The 20,497-nt window shown below is 58.6% G+C and overlaps 6 protein-coding genes across 6 annotated transcripts; 1 reads left to right on the top strand and 5 right to left on the bottom strand.

Annotated features, from left to right (window-relative positions):
• Positions 1 to 927: 927 nt before the first annotated feature.
• BKCO1_15000118 (uncharacterized protein) lies at positions 928 to 2,232 on the bottom strand (the record flags this gene model as incomplete). The annotated part of the gene is made up of 1 exon (XM_020271215.1): positions 928 to 2,232. One exon carries the CDS (start codon positions 2,230 to 2,232, stop codon positions 928 to 930), a length of 1,305 nt encoding a protein of 434 aa, XP_020132086.1.
• Positions 2,233 to 4,295: 2,063 nt separating this feature from the next.
• Positions 4,296 to 5,279, bottom strand: BKCO1_15000117 (uncharacterized protein; the record flags this gene model as incomplete). Its single annotated transcript, XM_020271214.1, has 1 exon — positions 4,296 to 5,279. One exon carries the CDS (start codon positions 5,277 to 5,279, stop codon positions 4,296 to 4,298), a length of 984 nt encoding a protein of 327 aa, XP_020132095.1.
• A 3,297-nt stretch (positions 5,280 to 8,576) lies between these two features.
• Positions 8,577 to 10,283, top strand: BKCO1_15000116 (arrestin domain-containing protein; the record flags this gene model as incomplete). Its single annotated transcript, XM_020271213.1, has 2 exons — positions 8,577 to 8,823; positions 8,899 to 10,283. The coding sequence occupies 2 exons, from the start codon at positions 8,577 to 8,579 to the stop codon at positions 10,281 to 10,283; spliced, it is 1,632 nt and encodes a 543-aa protein (XP_020132094.1).
• Positions 10,284 to 12,176: 1,893 nt separating this feature from the next.
• Positions 12,177 to 12,552, bottom strand: BKCO1_15000115 (uncharacterized protein; the record flags this gene model as incomplete). Its single annotated transcript, XM_020271212.1, has 2 exons — positions 12,177 to 12,186; positions 12,284 to 12,552. The coding sequence occupies 2 exons, from the start codon at positions 12,550 to 12,552 to the stop codon at positions 12,177 to 12,179; spliced, it is 279 nt and encodes a 92-aa protein (XP_020132093.1).
• A 1,744-nt stretch (positions 12,553 to 14,296) lies between these two features.
• BKCO1_15000114 (uncharacterized protein) lies at positions 14,297 to 17,016 on the bottom strand (the record flags this gene model as incomplete). The annotated part of the gene is made up of 2 exons (XM_020271211.1): positions 14,297 to 16,612; positions 16,867 to 17,016. The coding sequence occupies 2 exons, from the start codon at positions 17,014 to 17,016 to the stop codon at positions 14,297 to 14,299; spliced, it is 2,466 nt and encodes an 821-aa protein (XP_020132092.1).
• A 759-nt stretch (positions 17,017 to 17,775) lies between these two features.
• On the bottom strand, positions 17,776 to 20,076 carry BKCO1_15000113 (transcription-silencing protein clr2; the record flags this gene model as incomplete). Its single annotated transcript, XM_020271210.1, has 3 exons — positions 17,776 to 18,773; positions 18,831 to 19,772; positions 19,905 to 20,076. 3 exons carry the CDS (start codon positions 20,074 to 20,076, stop codon positions 17,776 to 17,778), a joined length of 2,112 nt encoding a protein of 703 aa, XP_020132091.1.
• Between the last annotated feature and the right edge of the window lie 421 nt (positions 20,077 to 20,497).

Raw genomic sequence — 20,497 nt, 5'->3', positions numbered from 1 at the left:
TGGTGGTGGGGCGGCGGCGGCGGCGGCGGCGATGAGGAGGAGGCGGGGCGCGTTGGTTGCGGGGTTGAGGGGTGGCGAGGCGTTTGTGTGGGAGGTCGGAGGGAACAACGGTGATGGTGGTGGTGGTGGGGAGGAGAGGCAGAAGCAGCAGCCGTGGAGAAGCGTGGAGTGCGTGCCGGTGGGCGACGGACGCGAGGGAGGGGAAAAGTGGTGGGTTTGTTTCGTGCGGTGAGGGAGGTAAAAGGAGATGGTGGTTGTTGAGGTTTTCGTACGTGTAGAAGAGCTGCGTTGGGTGGTGAAACGACGGTATGCAGCTGGTTTCGAGCGTTTCGGTTTCTGTTCGACCACTCTCCTCCCCTCTCCTCCCATCGATCGAGCATGCGCACCTGAAACAAAAGTATTTTGAATTGAGTCTCGACAACTTGATCCAGCTCGTACAATTCACATACCTCCCTGATATAACTCTTGTGTTTCGAACTTGTTGCAATTTAGTGATACATCATCTTATATATCCAGTGACATACCTGGCCCTCGTACTCCGAGACGCCGAACGAGAAGAAAAGAAAACGCCGAGTGAGGAAAGTACAAGAACCTGAAAACGCCATGTACAGTTAAGAAAACATCCAAAAGAGCGTGACAACAGACCTCCTGAGCAGTACTGCAAGTAAACCGTGACGAATGAAGAGAGAGTGGAAAGACAGTTCATCCGTCAGTACAGCGCTTTTGTGAAGTCCGCCTCGGGAGCTTGAGTAGGTATACCGATTTCTCGCTCCCCAAATCTCCGCTTGACAGAGGCTGTCCTTCCTGGTGCGCTGCTCCCGCATCCCGCGGGCGTGATCACAATGAGTGTTGGGCAAAGACATCCGCTCTTTTTACCTCTGGGCGTTTCCCGCAAAAAAAAAAAAAAGGACGAAGGTCGCCATTTTTTCATATCTCCGACCAATGCACATCCTCCATCTCCTCATACTCCACCTTCCTACTGCCGCTGCCGTTGCTCGCGCTCGCCGACAACCTCGCCACCGATGACGACGCCCTCATCCTCTTACTACCGCCATCACCGCCGCTTCCTCCAGCGGCGCCACCACTCTCCCTGCTCGAGGAAGAAAACGGCCGCGCCGCCTCCGAGGAGCCATGACCCCCGCCGAGGCCGGCACCAGCAGAAGAAGAAGAAGAAGAAGAAGAAGCCCCCAACTTCTGCCTGATCTTCTTCCCAAACTTGACCGCAAACGAAGACGACGACGACGACGACGGAGGCCGCCCCACAAGAACGCCACCGCTGCCGCTTCCCCTAGCGGTAACAGCAGCAGCCGCCGCCGCATTGCCGCTACCATACCCCCTCTGCACCGCAGGGTCGATGATGTCGTCGTCGCCGTCGACGTCGTTCTGCCGCGGCAGCACGTCCGTGCTCTTGGCACCGCCGCCGCCGCCGACGCTCCGCGTCGACATCATCCGCCGGATGGGGCTGGGTATCTCGTCCATGGAGCGCGCGCGCTGGACGCTGGCGTGCTGTTGCTGGGTTTGCAGCTTCGTCACGGCGGCGAGCTTGGCGGACAACGACGGGAGCTGCTGTTGTTGCTGCTGCTGCTGCTGCTGCTGCTGCTTCTGTTCCGGGAGACTGCACCGGCAGCGGAAGCAGCACTGCGCGAGCTCCTCGCTGGACGACTCCATGGAGCCTCCTGGGAAAGCGCCGGGGGAGAAGGGCGTCATGGGCGGCGAGGGCGGGGCGTCCACGTCCGTCCTGGATGTCGACGAGGAGGCGACGGAGAGGCGGAAGAAGTGGCCGGGCGTGCGTGGCGGGGACAGGGCTGGGCCGGCGGCGGCGGTTGGAGAAGGCGGGTAGGAGTGGTAGCCGTCCTCGTCGTCGTCATAGTAGTCGTCCGAGTAGCTGGCATCATCCTCGCCGTCCTCGTCGTCACTGGAGTAGTGTCGATCGTTGGGCTTGGTGTTGGAGAGACGAGGGGTTCCGTTGGTGCTGTGGCGGACGCTGCTGGCTGGACGGTGATGGTGATGGTGGCGGTCATGTTGCTGGCGAAGTGCGGAAGTGGCGGTAGTGGCGTTCTTGGAGAGCGGCTCGTACCGCTGCGAGCGGCTGCTGAAGCTGTTCTCCGGCGAGGTGGGGCCACGCGGGAGGCCGTGGTGAGAGAGAGGGAGGCGGAGTTGGGGGTGGTGACCGGCGTGATGGGCGGCGGCAGAGGACGGGCGGGACGAGGAGGCTTGGTTGTAGGCTGCCATGGTGATGCCCCCGTTGGTTGTTGCGGCGGTTGGGTTGGCTTGGTTTGGAGAAGCGCTGGGAAGGCTGAGGGATTCTGGGAGAGGAGGAGAGGCGAAGGCGGGAGCCAACAGAGTTTCAAGAAAGCAAAGCAGTAGGGTAGTGACAGGCGGCTGAGCCACAGCTTAGGCAGAAGCGCAGCAAGGCTGATTCGATACAGCGAGCCCGAGACGTCAGAGCTGGGGCGACACAAGCACGGCAGAAGCGAAGAACAACAGAACAGAAGCAAGTGGAAAGCCAAGGGAAAACGACGTCTCTCACGGGCGGCAAGCTGGGACGTTATACAGCAGCGGCGCGCGGTCAATGGCTGCCCCCACCATGGCGGGCGGGTTGCAGCTGCAAACGAGGCCGAAGGCGTGGGCAGCGAGGGTGTGGGTGTAGTCTCCGAAGAGAGAGAAGTGCGGTGGCTACGCGCCCGGAGGCCTGAGCTAGGGCAGCCACCCCTGCCTTTGCGCCGCCCAATGGGGGCCCGCGCCGGGCTGGCCACCGAACCACCAGCCCGTTTGCCAGAGCGGCTAGCAGCAGCCGGAGCACGCGTCGCCGGCCATCAGATCATCTGCGTGATCGTACGTTGCCATCTCGCAAGCGGGTCGTCAGCGGCGTGGAACAGCGTCGAGGCCGGCAGCCAATGGCCGCGCCCCCGCCCATGCGGCACTCCCGCTGAGCGTGTTTAGCGAGAAGCCCACAGCTTGCCCGGCCTGCCCACAGCCTGCCACAGCCTGCCACAGCCTGCCCCGACCGTCTCTCTGCTGCCCGCCATTGGCCACGCCCCAGCTCCCAGCTCGCAAGCTCGACTTCTGTGCCTGGCCCGGTCCCGCTCCGCAAGCGCCTCTCTCTGATGCGCTGCCGATCTGCGCCGATCCCCCGTCACGCCCGCGCTCCACCGGTGCCGAAGGAATCAAGACAGAAGACAGCCCGCCGTCCACCGGACGCCCGACGTTGTGGCAACCGCCGCATGCAAGAAAGAGCTGCGGGTAGCCAGGGGCAAACAATGGAGAGAAAAAGCTTCGAGCGCGAGCCAAGCATGCCGCAGGGCGGAGACGATTTAGGCGCCTTGGTGGGGCCGTTGCAGCTTCGCAAAGCCCGGCTTCTTGCTATATATGGATACCCCTGCCCGCCCGCCACCCTTTCGTTTCAACCCTGCTGCTGCAAACGCGCACGCGCGCTTTTTCCCCCCTCCCTCGCTGCTCTTTGCGCGGCCCAGAACCTCTGGCCTTTCCGCTGGCGCTCTTGCTGGCTGGTGTCCTGAGGAAATTTTTGTGGATCAATTCGCCGACCCACCAGCTTTCCGCTTGACCTTGGAATTTGCTGGACTGCGCTGCTCTGCTGCTCGCCGATTGCAGATCGTATATGGCGAAGCTTCAAAATCTCTCGGCTGAAATGACTCGGTTCAGCGGCAAGAAAAACAGAGAAAAACATTTGCCTAAGGAATAATGTCTGCGCGGAACTGTGTTTCCTGATTACGACCCAAAACATGGGCTCCGTCGTCCCGCACCCCCATTACGGACCCTCCGCTGAAACACGAGGGATGTTTGGAAATGTTGACCGCACGCGTGCCTTTGATGGGCTCCCTTGGAAACATCCGCCGTCTGATGCACCCAGTCCGCCGTGCTCTGATGACCTTCTTCACCATCTCGCGCCAGGACCGCTTTCATCCGTGTTTGAACTGGCTGGGGTCCGTTCTTTGGCATGCAAGGGTGCCTCAGACAAGTCACTCATCGATGGAGAAAGAAACACCGGTCCACAAATTTTTTTTTTTCCAATCAAGTTATTGGTGGTCCACTCGGTCGGATGTACATGTCGAACGCGGTTGACGAAGGTCGGTTCAGTCGAGGCGAGTCCGCTGGCCCGACCGGAAGCGAAGAGCTTGATTGCTGAAAAGGGTATCGCAAAATCCAACCTGGTTACGCCTTTCTTTCTTCGGCAACTGCCGGGAGAACACCCACAAAAAAGAACATGAAAAGGAAGAACAGAAAAGAGTAATAGATACATGGAATGGATGAGGAAAATAAAGAAGGGAGAGTGATCAGTATTCAAGTCTCTTGGCCATGCCAGCCGCAATACAGCAACCCATGTAGGTCAAGAAGATGAGGACGAAGCTCCACAGCTGTAGCGCGACTCGGTTCCGGGAGAGCTTAGGGTAGAGGAACCACTGGACGCTGAGGCCAACGAGGGCTCCGATGGCTGAGCCGACGAAGTTCATGGCCTTGCTCTCGAAGTACCCTCTTGCAAAGGCACTTGCACCGTTGGATCTTTTCGAGAGCAACAACGCCCATACGGCCCCCATGACACATTCCTCGAGGAAGAAAGTCATGGCCACAATGGCGAGAAATATTGTCGTGAGCCCCGTCTTCCTGGCTCGTCGCACCAGTGTGAGATTCTCCTCGCTCTTTTCGAATCCAGAGGTGCCCTTCATAAACACTATGTTGCTGTCTGAGGATGGAAGGCTTCGGCTCGAAGACTTGGTAGACATATTCTCGGGTATGTCTTTGGAATCGCCAATCAGAGGGCTCTTGTCGGTATTCTCGCTGGGTCCTCTATGTTGCTCAAGCTCTTTAGGTGTAGGCGAGGAAATGAAGTGGTTGAAGTAGCCGCGGTCTAAGCTGACCTCGTAGGTGCATCGGCCGATCACCGTGGCGTTTGTCTGCTGAGGACCTTTGGGTTGGGGAACACCATTCTGGTTCAAGAAAGAGACGACCGAGGGTGAAGTATTGTAATCGTAGGCTTGTGACGCGTCGTTGCGGAAGATCAGAGGTGGAATTGCGGCTTGGGCAGGCTCTGTAGGAAAATTGTGGGTTGACGTGTTCGTGGATCCCGGCTCATTTAGCGGTACATAGGATGCTCTGAAACTGTCGTGTGCGCCCGGGCGAAAGGATCTGATGGTGGATTGTCCAGAGCGTACACTTCCAACTCGCCCTGGCATTGCTACGATGGGTCGTGTCCGGTCATGCTTAGGGTCGTACACGGTTTGGGGAAGGAGAGGGCCGTCGTCCATGTGCTTGGCTGCCATGGTTTCTGATAGTTGGTTCTTCCAAAGGCAACGAGGGACATGTGCGAGTAAAAATATGAGCGTGTGGGAATAACATTGCGGACGGATCGAGTAAAATACACTAAGCACCAGCGGGAGACCCTAACTCCGCATGACAAGGTTTTCCAGGACGAGGCTGAGCGGCACGCTGTGACAGCGAACACGTAACTTGAGACCAGTCGGCCCTGAACGTCGAGGCGGGCGGCCCTGGCCGTGGTCGTGCGTGTGGCTTGCTGCTGCTGTTCTTTTTCCATCACTGAACAGGTCGAGAAGTCGCTGGCAGGATCAACGCAGGGCTGGCGGGCGGGATGCCCTTCGGTCGTGGCGGGACTCTGCGGAGAAGCCCATCTTGATCCAGACACCATAGCTCTATTACACGGATAGAGAGGCGCACAACATGAATAATCTAGATTTTGGCTCGTTGGATACCCTGAAGCATGTATACACGCTGATTTGTTATTTTCTTTTGAATTTCAACACTGCATCACCGTCGGCGCGAGGCTATCCGGGCAGGAGACATAGTGTGGCTGGAACAGTAGTTGCCGAGAGGACGTGTAGTCGCCGAGATGGCGCATTGACGATGGCGCCAGTCTCGAGGGTCATCCCCGGGAAGGTGCAGCTGCACCATTGGCTGGACTGTCCCTGTCGCACGGACGCAAATTTCATTCCAGAAAGGCTTCCACGGCGACGGGGCGCAGACAAAGTTCGTGGTATGTGTGGAGGATCGGTCCAAGGGTGGTCGAGGCACAGAGGGTGTCAGAGTGACAGCTGGCGGACGGTGGTTAGTGACTCCCCTGCCTATTTCGCTTAGCTCTCCCTACCCGGCTAGCGTGCTTCCGCTCAGCCGCACCAGGCTCCCTTTCGCCTCGCCAGTCGCCTGCACCTTTCCCAACCCAGCTTCGGCTCATCGTTGGAGTGCTGACATGGACGTTTCTGGGTTTCTGGGTTTCTGGGCTGCTTGGCTGACCGTTTAGGATGCCCATGGCCACGCTTACCAAGTGGGACGAAGGATGCTACGGCGAGCATGCAGTGCCTGACCAGACGTGCAATTCACGTTTCACTTCTCACCCTACAAACGTGGCCATCCTTTTTGAAGTCACCGGCGGGACCAGGCGGCGCCAGCAGGGCCTGATCAGCTCAAAGGTATTTGCCAACATGACCGCATCTCCCGCCGACCGACCTCTGCTGTGAAACGAGGGCGGTTGAGATTGCGCTATGACAACAAGCCTGGGCCGTTTTCACCTGCTGGACGATACCTTCTACTTCCGAGCGGCCCCATTCTCGGAGATTCCTCGTCAGCAATCCTCCACGAGCCTAATCGCACCTCGCACATCTTGCATCAACCCTCTCCTCTGAGAGCCCAGTCAGTACCACAAAGTGTACATGATACGCGAAGCACGCAAAGATTCATCATGAAGGGCGCAAGTGGAATTATGGACAGCCGTTCAAAAGAATAAGGAGTACCTACCAGTTAACGCGTGCGTTTGTTCTTCGGTGGAGAAGGATGCGGTACAGGGCAGGGCAGACTCCATCACCATGACCGCCGCACTCTTGTGCTTCTCGGTCAAAAGAGGCCCGCCGGCTGTCCCAACTTCATGTCCGTTTGCTTTCGCGAATGTCGTCGAGCTGAGGTAACTGATCGACATTCATTGCTAGCGAACCAAGCCATTGTTTCGTTCTACTGTGAGTCTACTTTACGGCCCGCGCTCGGTGGCTTGTCAAACACAGTCAGCTCCCCGCGCAGCGTACCACATGTTCATAGTCGATCTTTGATGGCTTGTTTCCAATTGGAGTGCAGCAGTGGGCTCTGTTTGTGTAAAGGAAAGCTGCAGAGGACTGCAACAGCCCGCGAGCTGCATATGATTTCCAAGCAAAGGATGGATATGAGCCACCCTCTTCTGTGCTCCACGCTTTCGCGGAGGTTTTCACCCACTATTCGCGGCCCTCGGGCTATTCTGCTTCGGCGCTTTGCGGATGGCGTCAATGTTGGTGGAGAAGACGAAGGCAGCAATAATAGTATTAATAATATTTTAGCATGGTGGGCAGAAGTGCTTATGATAGTGGGTGAGGGGTGATTGGCCGGTTCCAAAGCAGCAACGGGAAGGCCCATGTGATTGGCAGGACGGGAGGTTCAATAGGAGTCGGCTAGCGGCCGGTGCTTGATAAGCATCATACGCGCCCTACGCGAGACAGAAAGCACGCATCAATGACGAAGCGTTTGAGCTAGATGGAACCGGTCAACGAAGATGCTCACGAGACTCGCTCCTGACCCCCTTTGGCACAGCGCACATGGTGTTCGCGGTGTTCGCGGTGTTCGCGGCGTTCGGGGTCGCTGGCTTGATGGACAGGGACGCGCAATGGGGAGCAATGGGCGACTCCCTGAGCGGCGGCGGGCTAACGGAAAGTGGCAGCGGGGGAGTTGCGAACGGCGCTGGCTTGGCGCTCCGCGGTCGGCGCTAAGCAATGGCACAGGCTGCCCAGGCTGCCGCGTTGCGCGACCCGGCTTGGATGACTCCAGCGTGCTGCTTTCGACTACCGCACCGCACAAACGGCCCACCCGGTCTAGTATCGTCTAGTAGAGCCGAGCCCGCCTGCTGCGCGTTGCACAGCCAATGGCGCCCGCGCCAGCAGTGAGGTAAGGAGGGTTTCTGGTGATGCAATGCTGGCGACAGCTGCCACGGCCCTGCCACGGCCCTGCCACGGCCCTGCCACGGCCCTGCCAACCGTGGATTTGCACAGTAGGGCTGAGCTTTGTCAGGGCCGGCTCTGTCAGCAAGACGGTGGATGCCGCGCCAGCGGTCAAAGGTGGCTTGCAGACAAGGCGTGTGTTTGACAAGTGGCCGAGTCATCAGACGAGCACTCACCTGCCCCCAACCCGCGAGCGCACTTGTGGCGCTTGTTGCTGCACGGTAGCCCCTCCGCAGCGGGCTTGTCACTCTCCCACGCCCTGCGCACGGCCCACTAGTCGAGCTCGCGCCTGCTTTGGGACACCATTCTTGCCCTCGGTGACTCAGATCGACGCCGCACATGTCGAAATGCCCATCCCGAACACCCTTGCGCCGCTCCTGCTGCCCGCCTCAACTCTGCACTCGTCTCCGTATAAGACGGCCGGGGCCCCTCACTTCTCCCCGGCCAGATCCGCCCACCATTCGAGCCTCCTTATCCGGACCCTGCACCTGCTATCGCCTCAGATCCCTGTGCATCACGCACCGCATCCGCGGCTGCCTCATCATCAAGCCCTCTCTGAGCCCCCTCTGAGCCCTCGCTCCGCCATCCACCATGTCTCGCCGCTCGTCTTCCGCCATGTCGGCCCGCTCGCCCTCAATCGCACACAGCGCCATCTCCATCAAGATGCGGAACTTCGCCATGCAGGGCAAGCCCGTCATCGACATCTCGCTGAACGGCGAGACCGGCTCGCACGGCAGCTACGTCACGTCCGTGTCCACCATGGACAAGCTGGAGGGCGAGGTGTCCGTCACTGCCCCGCGCGACACCAGATTCGATGACATCGAGATCGCCTTTGTCGGTACGTACCTCTTGGGCCTTGCCCAGCCCTGGCCGAGAACCGAGAACCCCGGCTGACCTTGTGCCCTTATCACAGGCCAATCCACCACATACGTCGACAAGTTTGCAAGTGCTCCCACCATGTCCTCGCGCTCCGACGCTACCCATCAGTTCCTCAAGCTTCGCCAGCCTATCGACGAGTCCACGCTCCCCATGCCCAGAATCGCCGAGGCTGGCCGCACTTACAGGTTCCCCTTCACTTTCGTCATTCCCGCACATCTTCTCCCACGCTCCTGCCAACGTTACGGAAACGACCAGGTCCGCGCCGCCCACCTGCAGCTGCCTCCTAGCCTGGGCGACACATCCATTGCCGGCCACTGCGGCAAGCTTCTGGATGACCTCGCCCCGGAAATGGCAAGGATTTCTTATGCCATCAAGGTGACCGTCACCCGTGAACGCGAGACCGACGCCAAGGTCGTGACGCTTGTGGACAAAATCAAGAAAGTACGCGTGAAGCCGGCCTTTGAAGAGCAGCCCCCTCTTGTCGTGGGATCCAACGATTCCGAGTACCGTCTCAGGCAAGAAAAAAACGTCCGCAAGGGCATCTTCAAGGGAAAGCTGGGCAGATTGGTCATGGAGACGCAGCAGCCACGCAGCCTTTGCATCCCTGGCGCACGCATCCCGGTCAATGGTCCCATCACCACCTCGGCCAAAGTTGCCTTGCGTTTCGATCCCGCCGATGAAAACAGTCTCCCGCCAAGGCTGGGTAGCCTTAGCAGCAAGCTCAGGGTCACAACCTACTTTGCCACCACGCCACGCCGTCAATTCCCATCCCACGAGCACGTCATGCTCGACATGTCCCAAGGCACCTTCACCGACACTCTTCCGCTCTCTTCGCGTTGTATGGCCGGCGCCCAATGGACCAAGCACACGCCCACGGCCGCTGAGATCGCTGCCGCATCCGACCCGGCCATCTCTCGCCGCGACTCGGGCATCAGCGACTGCTCCGCCGTATCCACCGGCAAAAACATCCCCGAGCCATCAGCCTCCTACGTCGCCGGTAGACCCTACTACACTGCCAACCTCCTCATCCCGATCGAATTGCCCGCCAACAAGACCTTCCTCCCCACCTTCCACTCCTGCCTCATCTCTCGCGTATACCGCCTCGACCTTTCCCTCTCCGTCTCCACAACATCCTCCATCTCCCTGAAGGTGCCCGTCCAGATCAGCGCCGAGTCGAGCACCGAGGGCGCTTCCGAGAGTGCTTCGCGCGCCGCCAGCCAGTCGCTGCAGAGCGAGATGGACGCCGCGATGAACGAAGTCTTCGCGCCCAGGAGCGTCGCCCCGCCCAGCGCCGAGTTCTTGGAGGGCAGCCAGAGGATGCAAGCGATTGGCAATGCCGCGCCGCCGGGATACGAGGCCGCGGATTTCGCCGGCATGCAGACGAGGGGCGTCGAGACTGTTATCAGCGTGATGAGCTGAAAAAACTGTCCTGACTTTCTCTTTATTTCGGTTCCATCGACGATCAACCGTTAACTACGTTTAATTATTTTTTCCGGAAGAGTTTGGATTCGGTTCGGTTCATTGTTAAAAAGAAGATGCGCATATACCCCGGCATGAAACGTCCTGGAAATGTTTAAAAAGATTGTTGGTCTGGGACTTGTGGATACGGGATGGAAGAGCGAATTTGAATACAAGACTGGGTCTGGGAAACCGGTTGACTGTTGAGATTTCGACTTACGCTTGCATGTTTCTCTTATTAATTTTCCTATTACAGTGCGATACAGCAGTTGAGGATACCCCTTGAGTACCTGCCTTCAAAAGTTTCCCCTCAAGAAGATTTTAATCTGAAAATTACATTCCATCACTTGATCGCTTCTTGCAAGGTGTGATACGGGCTCAGGTGCGTCGTGATGATGGCCGGAAGGGTTGGATATGAAAGGAAGAGGTGATCTTCAGCAATGCTTTCGAGAAGTCGTGATAGACGGGAGCTATGCAGCTCAAAAAAAGAAACAAAGGCCACTACTGGTGAAAACCATGATACAACACCAGGAATTCGCCCGCAGGTCCTTCTGGGTTGTGCCATCTCTAAGTATACACCAATATGCTAGGGGTCTGCCTGTGTACATACGAAGACGGGCATCAACAGTGCTTGGCCCTCACCTCCAGCAATCGACACAAGACACTGACACATAGACAAGCCCTCGTGCACATTCGCATTCGGGAAGCCCCTGTCCTCACTTCAAGTAGGACTCCGGCATGGCTCACAACGCTTCCGCGGGCGCGACGAGTTCCAGAAAAACGGTTCCCAACCGGTGCCAGGGTAGAGGGTCCCCCCCGCTAAACGTTCCCGCATTGGCAACAGTGTGGTGCGCTATGGAGAACGATATGAAGCTGTAAGGACGCAGCTTGTAAGGGGCACGGCGGATCTGCAAGCGAGGCGATCGAGCTGGGCGGGAGACGTGTTGTTGGTGTTGTGCAGGGGACCTTGCTGCAGCCTGTAGGGCTAGCTCGTGTCAGTCTGTCTGCATGACGTATCGAGCGTGAGGGTGCTGTTGTCGAGTCCGGGTCACTGTGATCCCCCCGTGAGGTGTGTGTGTGTGTGTGTGTGTGTGTGTGTGTGTGTGTGTGGAAGGGGCCTAATAAGAAGGGGGGAGAAGACGCTGTTGAATTGGCCCATGATAACAAGGTCTGATTTGTATGCAGCTGAGGACTTTGCTGAGCGCATTGTCAACCCGCTTGGAACTTCCACGACTCCTGTGCGATGCTGTTGCGAGACTCCGCCGGGATGCGGTTGCGTCCTATGTAAGTCCCGGTACCATGTTGCTCTGCCATGAGCTGCATTACGAAAAACATCCGATGAAGAAGGGGAACGAGTAATTGATGAAGCAAGTCAGCGTCCTTGGGCCCGCCAGCATTTTGTAATAGCGCTGCGCCACAGCACGATGTCTAGTTGGAGAAATACAATATAACACTTCTGTATACAAAAGATTGTTGACAGTAATACATGTAGAACGACCGATCAAACGAATATGAAAACCCAAAAACGCCGGACCGAGTCGAGCGAGAACTCCGCTGGCATAGAACCCAAAACCCAGGAAACCAGCAAGTAAACGAACCATGGCCACCATGCAATGATCGATATTCATATGCCTCCGCCCAAAACCCATCTCTTTCGCAATGCAAAAAAAATATCAAGCAAGGAAGGGAACGCAGTCCCGTGTCGAAGCGAGGAGCGCACGAGGACTGCAGCCGGAGCATACATAACCTTGGCGGAAAAAGCAAAAGCAAAAGCGAAAGCAAATAGCTCCGCGGCCAACATCGCTTCAACACCACGAAGTTCACCACGAGGTGGAAGAAGAAAAAAAAACGCGCTCACACAAAACTGCAAACCCCATCCCGACGTTAGCAAACCATTTCCCGAGGAAAAAGCAACGAAGACCGCAAAAGAGGGGAAAAGAGGGAAAAAAAAAAAAACTCACCTCATGACCCCGCCGCCGACGACGACGCCCCTCCACAGATCGTCGGCCTCCTCCCAGCCCTCGACGTCCAGCAGGTCCTCGTCGCCGCTGTACTTGCAGCGCAGCACCTTGGCGGCGGCGGCGTCGACGGTGCCGTTGGCCGGGAAGAAGGAGAAGAGCTCCACCAGCGAGGTCCAGTAGCGCGACAGCGTTGACGACGTGCTGCTGCTGCTCGTCACCGACGACGCCGACGAGGACGACTGCTTCGGGGCGGAGGTGCTGTAAGACATGTTGCTTGCTTGCTTGCTTGCTTGCTTGCTGTCGAAGTTAAGAAAAAACAAAAAGCCCTATCTTCCTTCTACTGTTCTTCCTACTGTTCTTCTTCTTCTTCCTCTGCTTCTTCTTCTCACGTGAATTGAAACGTTCCTTCTCCTTCTCCGATGACCAATAAATGCGGAGGTCTTGCTAAACCCGGATTCGGGATTCGGAGCGAAAAGCGGAGGAGGAAAAAAAAAAACCAAACACGTGGAGTGGAGTTCGCTAGCAGGGTCTGCGGTTTCTCGCGGCTGTCGGCCGTTCCCGAGTAATGGTCGTGGTGGTGTACAACGAAGAATGGTGGTTCCTTTTTCCCGAGTGGGGTTGATTGCCTCAATGCGGGACCCGGGGGTGCGGTCGTCACGGCGGAGCCCTAGTCGGTAGCACGAGTTTTTTTGCTTGCAATTTTTTTTTTGCTCTCTTCTCCCTCGTGCGTGCTCCTCTTTTTTTCCTCTCTCCGGTCGGTTGTCGTGGAAACAGTTGCCGAAACAGCAGAAACGTTTGGTGTGGAGTGTTCGGTGGCGCGGCACGCGGCGGATGACCGGTCAGGGCGGCTAAAGGAGCTTGTTGTGGGAAGGAAGACCGGAGCGGCGGCGGAGGGATCGACTGACTCCGAAACGCTGTGAGAGCCGAAGGGCGTGAGGATGGAGAAGCGAGGCAGGACGATCGATGAAGGAGAACGATGAATGTTCGACAGGAGTATCGAGCACGTCTCTCTCTCTGGCGACGTACGGACCATCTATTTATCGTCACACAGACGCGAAACCTCCAAGAGACGAGGCGGGCGAAGACTGACGCTCCGGCGCAGCGCAACGACCGCCATCCGCACAGCTCCTCGCGTCGTCCGACTTGCAGCAGACACGCCTTCACCGCAGAGCACCAAACCTTGTCGTCAGCCTCGTCTGCCTTGTTTTGGCCGCTTCGTTTCTGCAAATGAGATGGCGATAATGAGCTGTTAGCATACGCTGGCAATCTGCACGCACGCACGGGGCGCCGGGGAACGAGGAAGGACAAAAAGATCAAAGGGTGGTTTGTGTGTTGACCATGATCATTGCCCAATCATCGCTCGCCTTTCCAACCGTACGATCTACCACCATTTTCCAGAAGCATTCCCGATCCAACCGTGCCGACTGGTGGCCAATCGAATCCTTGCCGCTACCGACCGTTGGCTACGTCGTCTGCCTCGGGGTCCCCCGAAGCCAAGTGCGTGCGTGTACGACGACAGCTCAGCTCAGCGACAAAGGACCCAAGCGCAGAGGGCAAGCGAAGCATGAACGATAGACGAACACTTCAACTGCGACCGTGCAACCCATGGCGCGCAGCCCGCCCCACAAAATTCAAAGACAAATCTCTAACGAAAACGACTTGGGAACAGAGTAAGAAAACGCGCAGATGACAAGGCGAACCGCCCGTGGGGTATCGTAAAACGACTTTCTATAACTTGAGCGTCCCGCCGTCTTTGTTGGAAGAATAGGGTATATCTCCTCCACTTGCGCTTTCCAGACGAGTTAAAACAACTATGACACATGCAACCGTCCAAACACCGTATGACCGTGATCTTGAGTATAAACGCCAATCAAAAGTAGTACTTCAAGCGCGACTTTCCAACAGAGGTACAAAAACCGACAGGGGTTGACAAAGGGGAAGTGAAAGAGCGTCAGCTAAAGCAAAGCGTCAAAAACAATAATCGTACACACTTCTCGCGAGGCCCCACACTCATCACGCACCGGCTGCCGTAGTTTCCGACGGCGGCTCGATCCTGATCTGCGGCTCCGTCGTGCGAACAGGGCTGTCGCCGGCCTCAGCGAGGCTTTCCCTCAGCGCGTCGACGTCGACCTCGTCTTGCTTGACCACCACCTTGAACGGCGCCTTCATCGACGGGCCGAGTCCTTGGATGGGGCCGGCCTGGTTGATGCCGGGCGTGCGGTGCCGGTGCGACTTGGACCGCCGGGGCGCCATTCCAGAAGCCGACGGCACTTGGGTGGCCGCCGTCGACGAAGAATCCGCCGACGACGTCGTGCTGGAGCTGCTCGCACGGCCGTCCTGCGTCGCCGGAGCCTGCGCGTTGGGCGACAGCGAAGTCGTGGTTGATGTGCTGGCAGCAGCGTCTGCACCCGTGGCTTCAGCGCCGCGAGTCGGTGTGGGCGCGAAGCCCCACTTGCCAAAAACCCATCCGCCCACCTTGCGGCCAATGCCTCCGCCCGAATTGCTCTGCTTGTTGGGCCGAGAACTCTGCCCACCGCTGCGCTGATCCGCAGTGAAGCCCGCGAGCAGGCTGCGGTGCGCCGCGCTAGCGTCTTGGTCGTGGCGATAGGAAATGCTCGGCCGCGCGACCATGTTGCTAAGGCTAGCCATCGCCTGAGATGAGGGGCTGTTGGGCGCAATGAACGACGGCCGTGCATGCACCGACATGTCCATGCCCCGCACCGAGAGGAGAGACTCGTGCGATGTGGCACGGCGCAGACCGTGACCGATCTGGCCATTCGTGTACACCTCGTCGCTCGTTTGGGAACTCTGCGCTTCGGGCGTTGACATGTCGATTCCCGAAACGTCGGCGTCCGACGCCGTCTCGTGTTCCTCGGTGATGACATCTTGACAGATTGGTGCCAGACTGTCGAGCTCCTCCTCTGAGATGCGCGACGATGCCGTCGCGCTGACCTCGATGGATGGCGCAGCTTTGGCGTGGAGCTTGAATGCTGCCGGTGTGGTGAGGGTCCTGGCCGGGCCCTTTCCGCGGGTAGAGATGGGTGCGAAGTTGGGCGATCCGGGGTCATTGTTGCTCTCGGGGCTCGTGGGTCGTGAAGAATCATCAGGACCGGCGTCGCTGAACATGCGATCAAAAATGGATGATGTGCGTCGTGAGTAAGGGGAGCTGGGCACCGACGACGGGGCCATGGAGACGCCCGTCTGGTGGCTTGCAACGGACCAGCGATGGGCGTGCCCTTTGACGGTGCTAGGAATGGTAACAGCAGTCTGCGAAAGAATAGTAGCGGCAGAACAGGGAGTCGTGGGTCGAGGCATGGAGATTGAAGAGCGAGGGGTGTGCATTCCCGGAGGGGGTGCGAAGTGGCTCGGGGCAGCAACGTTTCGCCTCTTCTTTGAAGACCTGCGCTGCAGGTGGCCCTTTCTGGGATCCTTGGAAGCAGTAGGGGCGGCGTGATAATGATGGTGGACGTGGAGCTGGCGTGGCTCCTTGGGGGTTTCCTGCGATTCTTGTGGCTCCGGCGGCTCCGGCGGCTCCTGGGGCTCTTCCGACTCTAGACCCAACTCTTTCTGGAGACTTGGTCCGCTGGGGTCTTCCGAAGCCTCGCTCATGGGCTGGTGGAGCAGAAGTTGCTCTCTCAGCCTCTCGACCTCGTCGTTCGAGTTCATGAGCATCTCGCGAAGCTCGACGATGCCGAGCTGTAGGTTTGCGTTGTCCTGGAGGATGTCCTTGACGAAGTGCGACACGACGTTGGTGCCCGTCTTGTCATGGCCACTGGCTTTCGCGGCGGCAGCGCCCTTGAGCCTGCCCGCGGCTGTCTCCAGCTCGCGCTCCACAGCGCGACGTCTCTCCATGCGGCTGACGACCTCGACATGGCGCTCGCGCTCCTCCTTGGCCTCCTTCTCAATGCGCTCCATCTGCTCCGTCAGGGCAGCAATGGTCTGCTCGGCCTTCCTCCAGCGGCGGACTGCGGATTTCTCATCGTACGAAGTGTTGCTCAGCTTGTTCTGCAGTTCCTGCTGCTCGCGCTCAAGCTCGGCGAGCTGTCTCTCCAGGCTCTCGGTGCGGGATGCGAGGTTGGTCATGCGCTGCAGTTCCTCCTGCGTCTCCATCAGCGCGGCCGTCAGCTCGTGACAGTGCGCGTCGGTCTCGGTGGCGGCATTGTTGATGGCTTCGAGCTGGTCCAGCAGGGCGCGATTCTCTTGGACCGTCTTCGCGTTGCGGGCCTCGAGGTCGGCCTTTTCGTGCTCGAGAGACTCTATTTTGGCGGCCATGCGACGGCGCTCGGCTTCGCTGTCGGCGATGTATGCTTCATGACGCTGGAGCAGGGCCTGCAGGCTAAAGGTCAGCGAGGCAAGCATAATAAAACAACGGCGCGGCTGGAAGGCAAATGACGGCGCACGGGCGGCGCTGCACGGATGCACGCCTTAACTAGGGCAGGTGTTGACGTGCTTGGATCTTGGCTAATCTCAGAGGGGAGATGGTGGAGGATGCCAGGGATGAGGGCGGCAGGAGAGATGAACGGGGGGGGGGAGCAGCATGTTTGCTGCAGCGTGGGACAGGCAGTCGCACAGCAGGCACTCACCTGGCCAAGCTGGGCGGCGGTTTGGACGTCGCGCTCCAGGCTCTCGAGCAGCTCGCCGTTGTGGCTCAGGAATGCGCAGTCGGTGCGGCCGCAACAACACTGCGGAATGCCGGGCTCGGCGCTAGTGCGCGGACTGACGGGCTCGTCCATGGTGGTGCGGGAGGTGAGGGAGTGCGTTCAGGGCGGCCTTTTAGCCTCCATCAGCACCTGGGGAGGGGAAGGGTGCCGCTGGGGGCTGCTGGAGTCTGTTGTTTAGGAGCGTGTAGGAGATGAGTGGTGAGTGGGGACTGCGCACCGGCGCTTTCTGCGTTCCTGACCGGCCCTCGGCCAGCAGCGACAATCGCTGCTAGTGGCGGCGCAGCCTGGTGCCGAGCAGATCGCTTTACCGCCGCACGCCTCAGCCACGAGTCTGCCCTGATGTGTCACGAGGCCCCGCTTCCCCATGACGTTTGACCGCCGCCTGCACCCGCCCACCTCCAGCAACCTCAAGGCTCACTCGCCGCGTCGGGCGCAGTCCGCCGTGCAGGGGCCCGCTCCTCGTATGCTCATTATTCGCTGTCTGCGCCTGGCACCTCCCTCATGGCCGACGCAGCCCGATATGCAGGGCTCAGTGCGAATATGCGGGCGTGCTGCAGCCCGTCAGCCTGTTGCATGCCCCCATCGCGTTAGCCGCTGCTAGCCTACCAATACACAGTGCCCATCCCGAACCACTCACTGCCAACGCCTGTCACGCTTGTCACGCTTGACGTCTGCCCTACACGTCGCTTCCCCCAGCGCCCCAACTCCCGGCGGGCTGCTGTGCCCCTGTGGCAAACAACGGCCGCGTCCCGTGCCGACGCCGACCCGGCTGAAAACTCAAACCCTAAGCCGAACTGCGCCCCTGCAAGTGCCACGCTGCCGCACCGCCTATTATTCCATGCCAAACCTTAAACGCTTCTGCTTCTTCGATTGCCCCGGCGCCTCGTCTGCCATGATGACGTCGCTGCCGTCGCTCTCCGCCGCCTCCTCGTCGCTGGGCGCCAGTGCGACGTCTCCGGCGAGCTCGTCCACGAACTGGTCCGCTGCAGCCTCGTCGTCCTCGTCCATTTCCGTGTCCATGGCCACCCCTGCGTTCCTCTCCATCATGCTGTGAGGCCTCTTGCGGCTTTCTTGCGCCGCTTCCATTCCTCCATCGCCTTCTTCCGGCACGTTGATGGCCCGCCATGCGCCGGCCATCGCCCTCCCGCTGCTGCTCGTCCGCAACGGACGCTCCGCCAGCGCTGCCGTCTTCAAAGATAGCTTATCCTCGAGCCCGGCGCTGCTCTCCATGACCTTGATCAGTTTGCGCCATGTTCTGGGGTCGCGAGACTTGTCATTCTTGCCGACGTCCTGGCCATTCACCGTCGCAAGGTCCAATGCTTCGACACGGCTGTCGCCCCAAAACCATGTCTTGCCCTTCTCCATCTTCGAGTACTTCTGCAACGAGTAGTGTCGCGCCTGAAACATGCCTTCAACGCCCCTTGACAGCATCGGACCTTGCTCATCCATATAGCTGGAAGACTTCGAAGGAAACCACAGCTGCATGGCCTCGGCTTCAAAGCAGCGGCCGAGGATGCGATGGAAGGGAACTCGTAGGCTCTTCTCCGGATCATGCAGCCAGTACCATTCTTCTTCGTAACCTTCGATCGGCGTGCCGCTCCTCTCTGTTTCTGTGAGGGGGATCCGGCTTGCAGCACGTGTTGGCTCCGATGTGAACGCTTTTCCAGTAATGTGGACGGCAGAGTTGTACGGATGGCCCTGGTCATAGTCATCGTCACTGGATGTGTCCAGGTTCATCAGATGCAACCTGACAGACGTGATTTTCAAGATGTCCGTTACGTCAGCACCTTGCTCTCTTGGCATCAAGCGCACAATATCCCCACAAAGGACTAATTCGGAGCCAACATAGATTCCCCGGCAGTCAATTGTCGCTGTCGGCCACGTACCCGTGAACTGCTGCTTCTCTACTAGCGAGAATGAGGACATGACTGTGAGTGTATGGTTGATAGTTGGGTGCCACTCTCTCTCAGGCACCCCTTGAAGGAATTCGGACCAAAAACAAAACGGGCGAATTGCAGTCAACGGAAGGTATCTGTGTTGCTTCGACCAGTGCTTGGCTGTGCTATTTGGGTCAGATATCGGTTCAACCCTGAACCCTGAGTAGTTACGTTGGTACTGTTTGTCAGTCTCATTGCTCAGGTCTTCTACGTGTGGCGTCTCAGCCGCGGTCTGCGTGACAATACCGGCCTCCCACCGTGGGTGAGAGCCAAATCGTTGTTGACTGACGCTCCAGACCTTGTGCGTTCCAGTAGCGTCGTCAAGGCGGATCTCGGTGGCATCTGGTGTCAGATTGCGCACGAACAACACGAGCTCTCCGGGTCGAGGAACCCATTGGCCTTGCTTTGACAGCCCGTCGAGCATTCTCGGGAGGCAGTTGCGTTCGGCTCTCCAATCCAAGCTCAGGGGTTCTTTGAGGGGCTCATCGATTTGGCCATTACGCTTCAGCTTGTCAATGAGGTTGCGATAGACGTCGGGGGTTCCCTCATCATCGGTACGTAGCTCGGATGTATCGACTTGTCGAGGCTTGCCTTTGAATTTTTGAAGAGCTTTCTGCATGGCCTGAACTGAGGTCTGCTTCGTGCTTGAGGCAGGGGGTGTTGAAGCTTTGGCTTTGGACCCGGTGCTGCAGACCGCACACGGGCATCCGATGGTGTTCCCCTTGTTGTTCATGAGATGGAGAAAGTGGGGGAAGAATCTGTTGGGAGAGTCAAAGGTCTTCCCCTGGGGATGGCCATAAGCCCACTTGTCCACATGCTGTGGCTGATTCTTCCTGGACTTGCCCCAAACAGTATAGCCGTGCGGTAACCTATCCAAGGTGTATGTGACTCCTATATATGATCAGCCATCACGCTCGATTCCACACCAGGCTGACTGAGCGGGGAAAGTCTCCAGACATCACGCATGGCCGCCACGCCGCGCGGTCTGTGCGACACAGGAAGGACATGGTGGTGTCGGCTCACCTTTGTGGAACTCGCCCCGCTCCTTCATCCAGGATTCTGCGAGCTTTTCCAAATAGATGGATGGCGGATCCTGCAGCCTGAACTCTGCTCGATTCGGACAATGCGTGGGGTCGCCATCAGAATAGGGCTCGATGGGCACGACGATGGCACCGGCGAGCGGATTTGGAGCCATCTAGATGAATTTGGATCGTCGGCTGCGCGCAGTAGCTTGGGCGCCGTTGGCGGGCGTTTGACGGAGATGGGCCGCGAGACGGGCTGCCAGGGACGCGTGAAGGTCCGAAGTTGAGCCTGCGGCCGACGATGGGGCGCAGCTGGGCCGGTAATGATGGGCTTGCCTGACGAGCGTGATTGGTAGAGAGAGACGGAAGACGTGATGCGGTCCGCAGTGTTCGGAGCTCGAAGCGAGAGCTGCTTGCCCACGTGGGTGCGTGGGTGCGAGGGTGTTTGCGCGCGACGTAATTGCTCGGTGCGCTAGGTTCGTGCCTGCCTCTCGGTGGGTCGGCGCCGGCCCCGCCAAACACCAGGCACCTACCTACTTTGCTTTTAGGTGCAGCTCAACCCTGCTGCACTGCGACGTACCTCTGCGAACCTCT

This window comes from Diplodia corticola, assembly GCF_001883845.1.
Source record: "Diplodia corticola strain CBS 112549 chromosome Unknown scaffold15, whole genome shotgun sequence".
NCBI classification, from domain to species: Eukaryota; Fungi; Ascomycota; class Dothideomycetes; order Botryosphaeriales; family Botryosphaeriaceae; genus Diplodia; species Diplodia corticola.
Note: the sequence above shows the minus strand (reverse complement) of the source record. Positions and strands in the feature narration are given on the sequence as shown.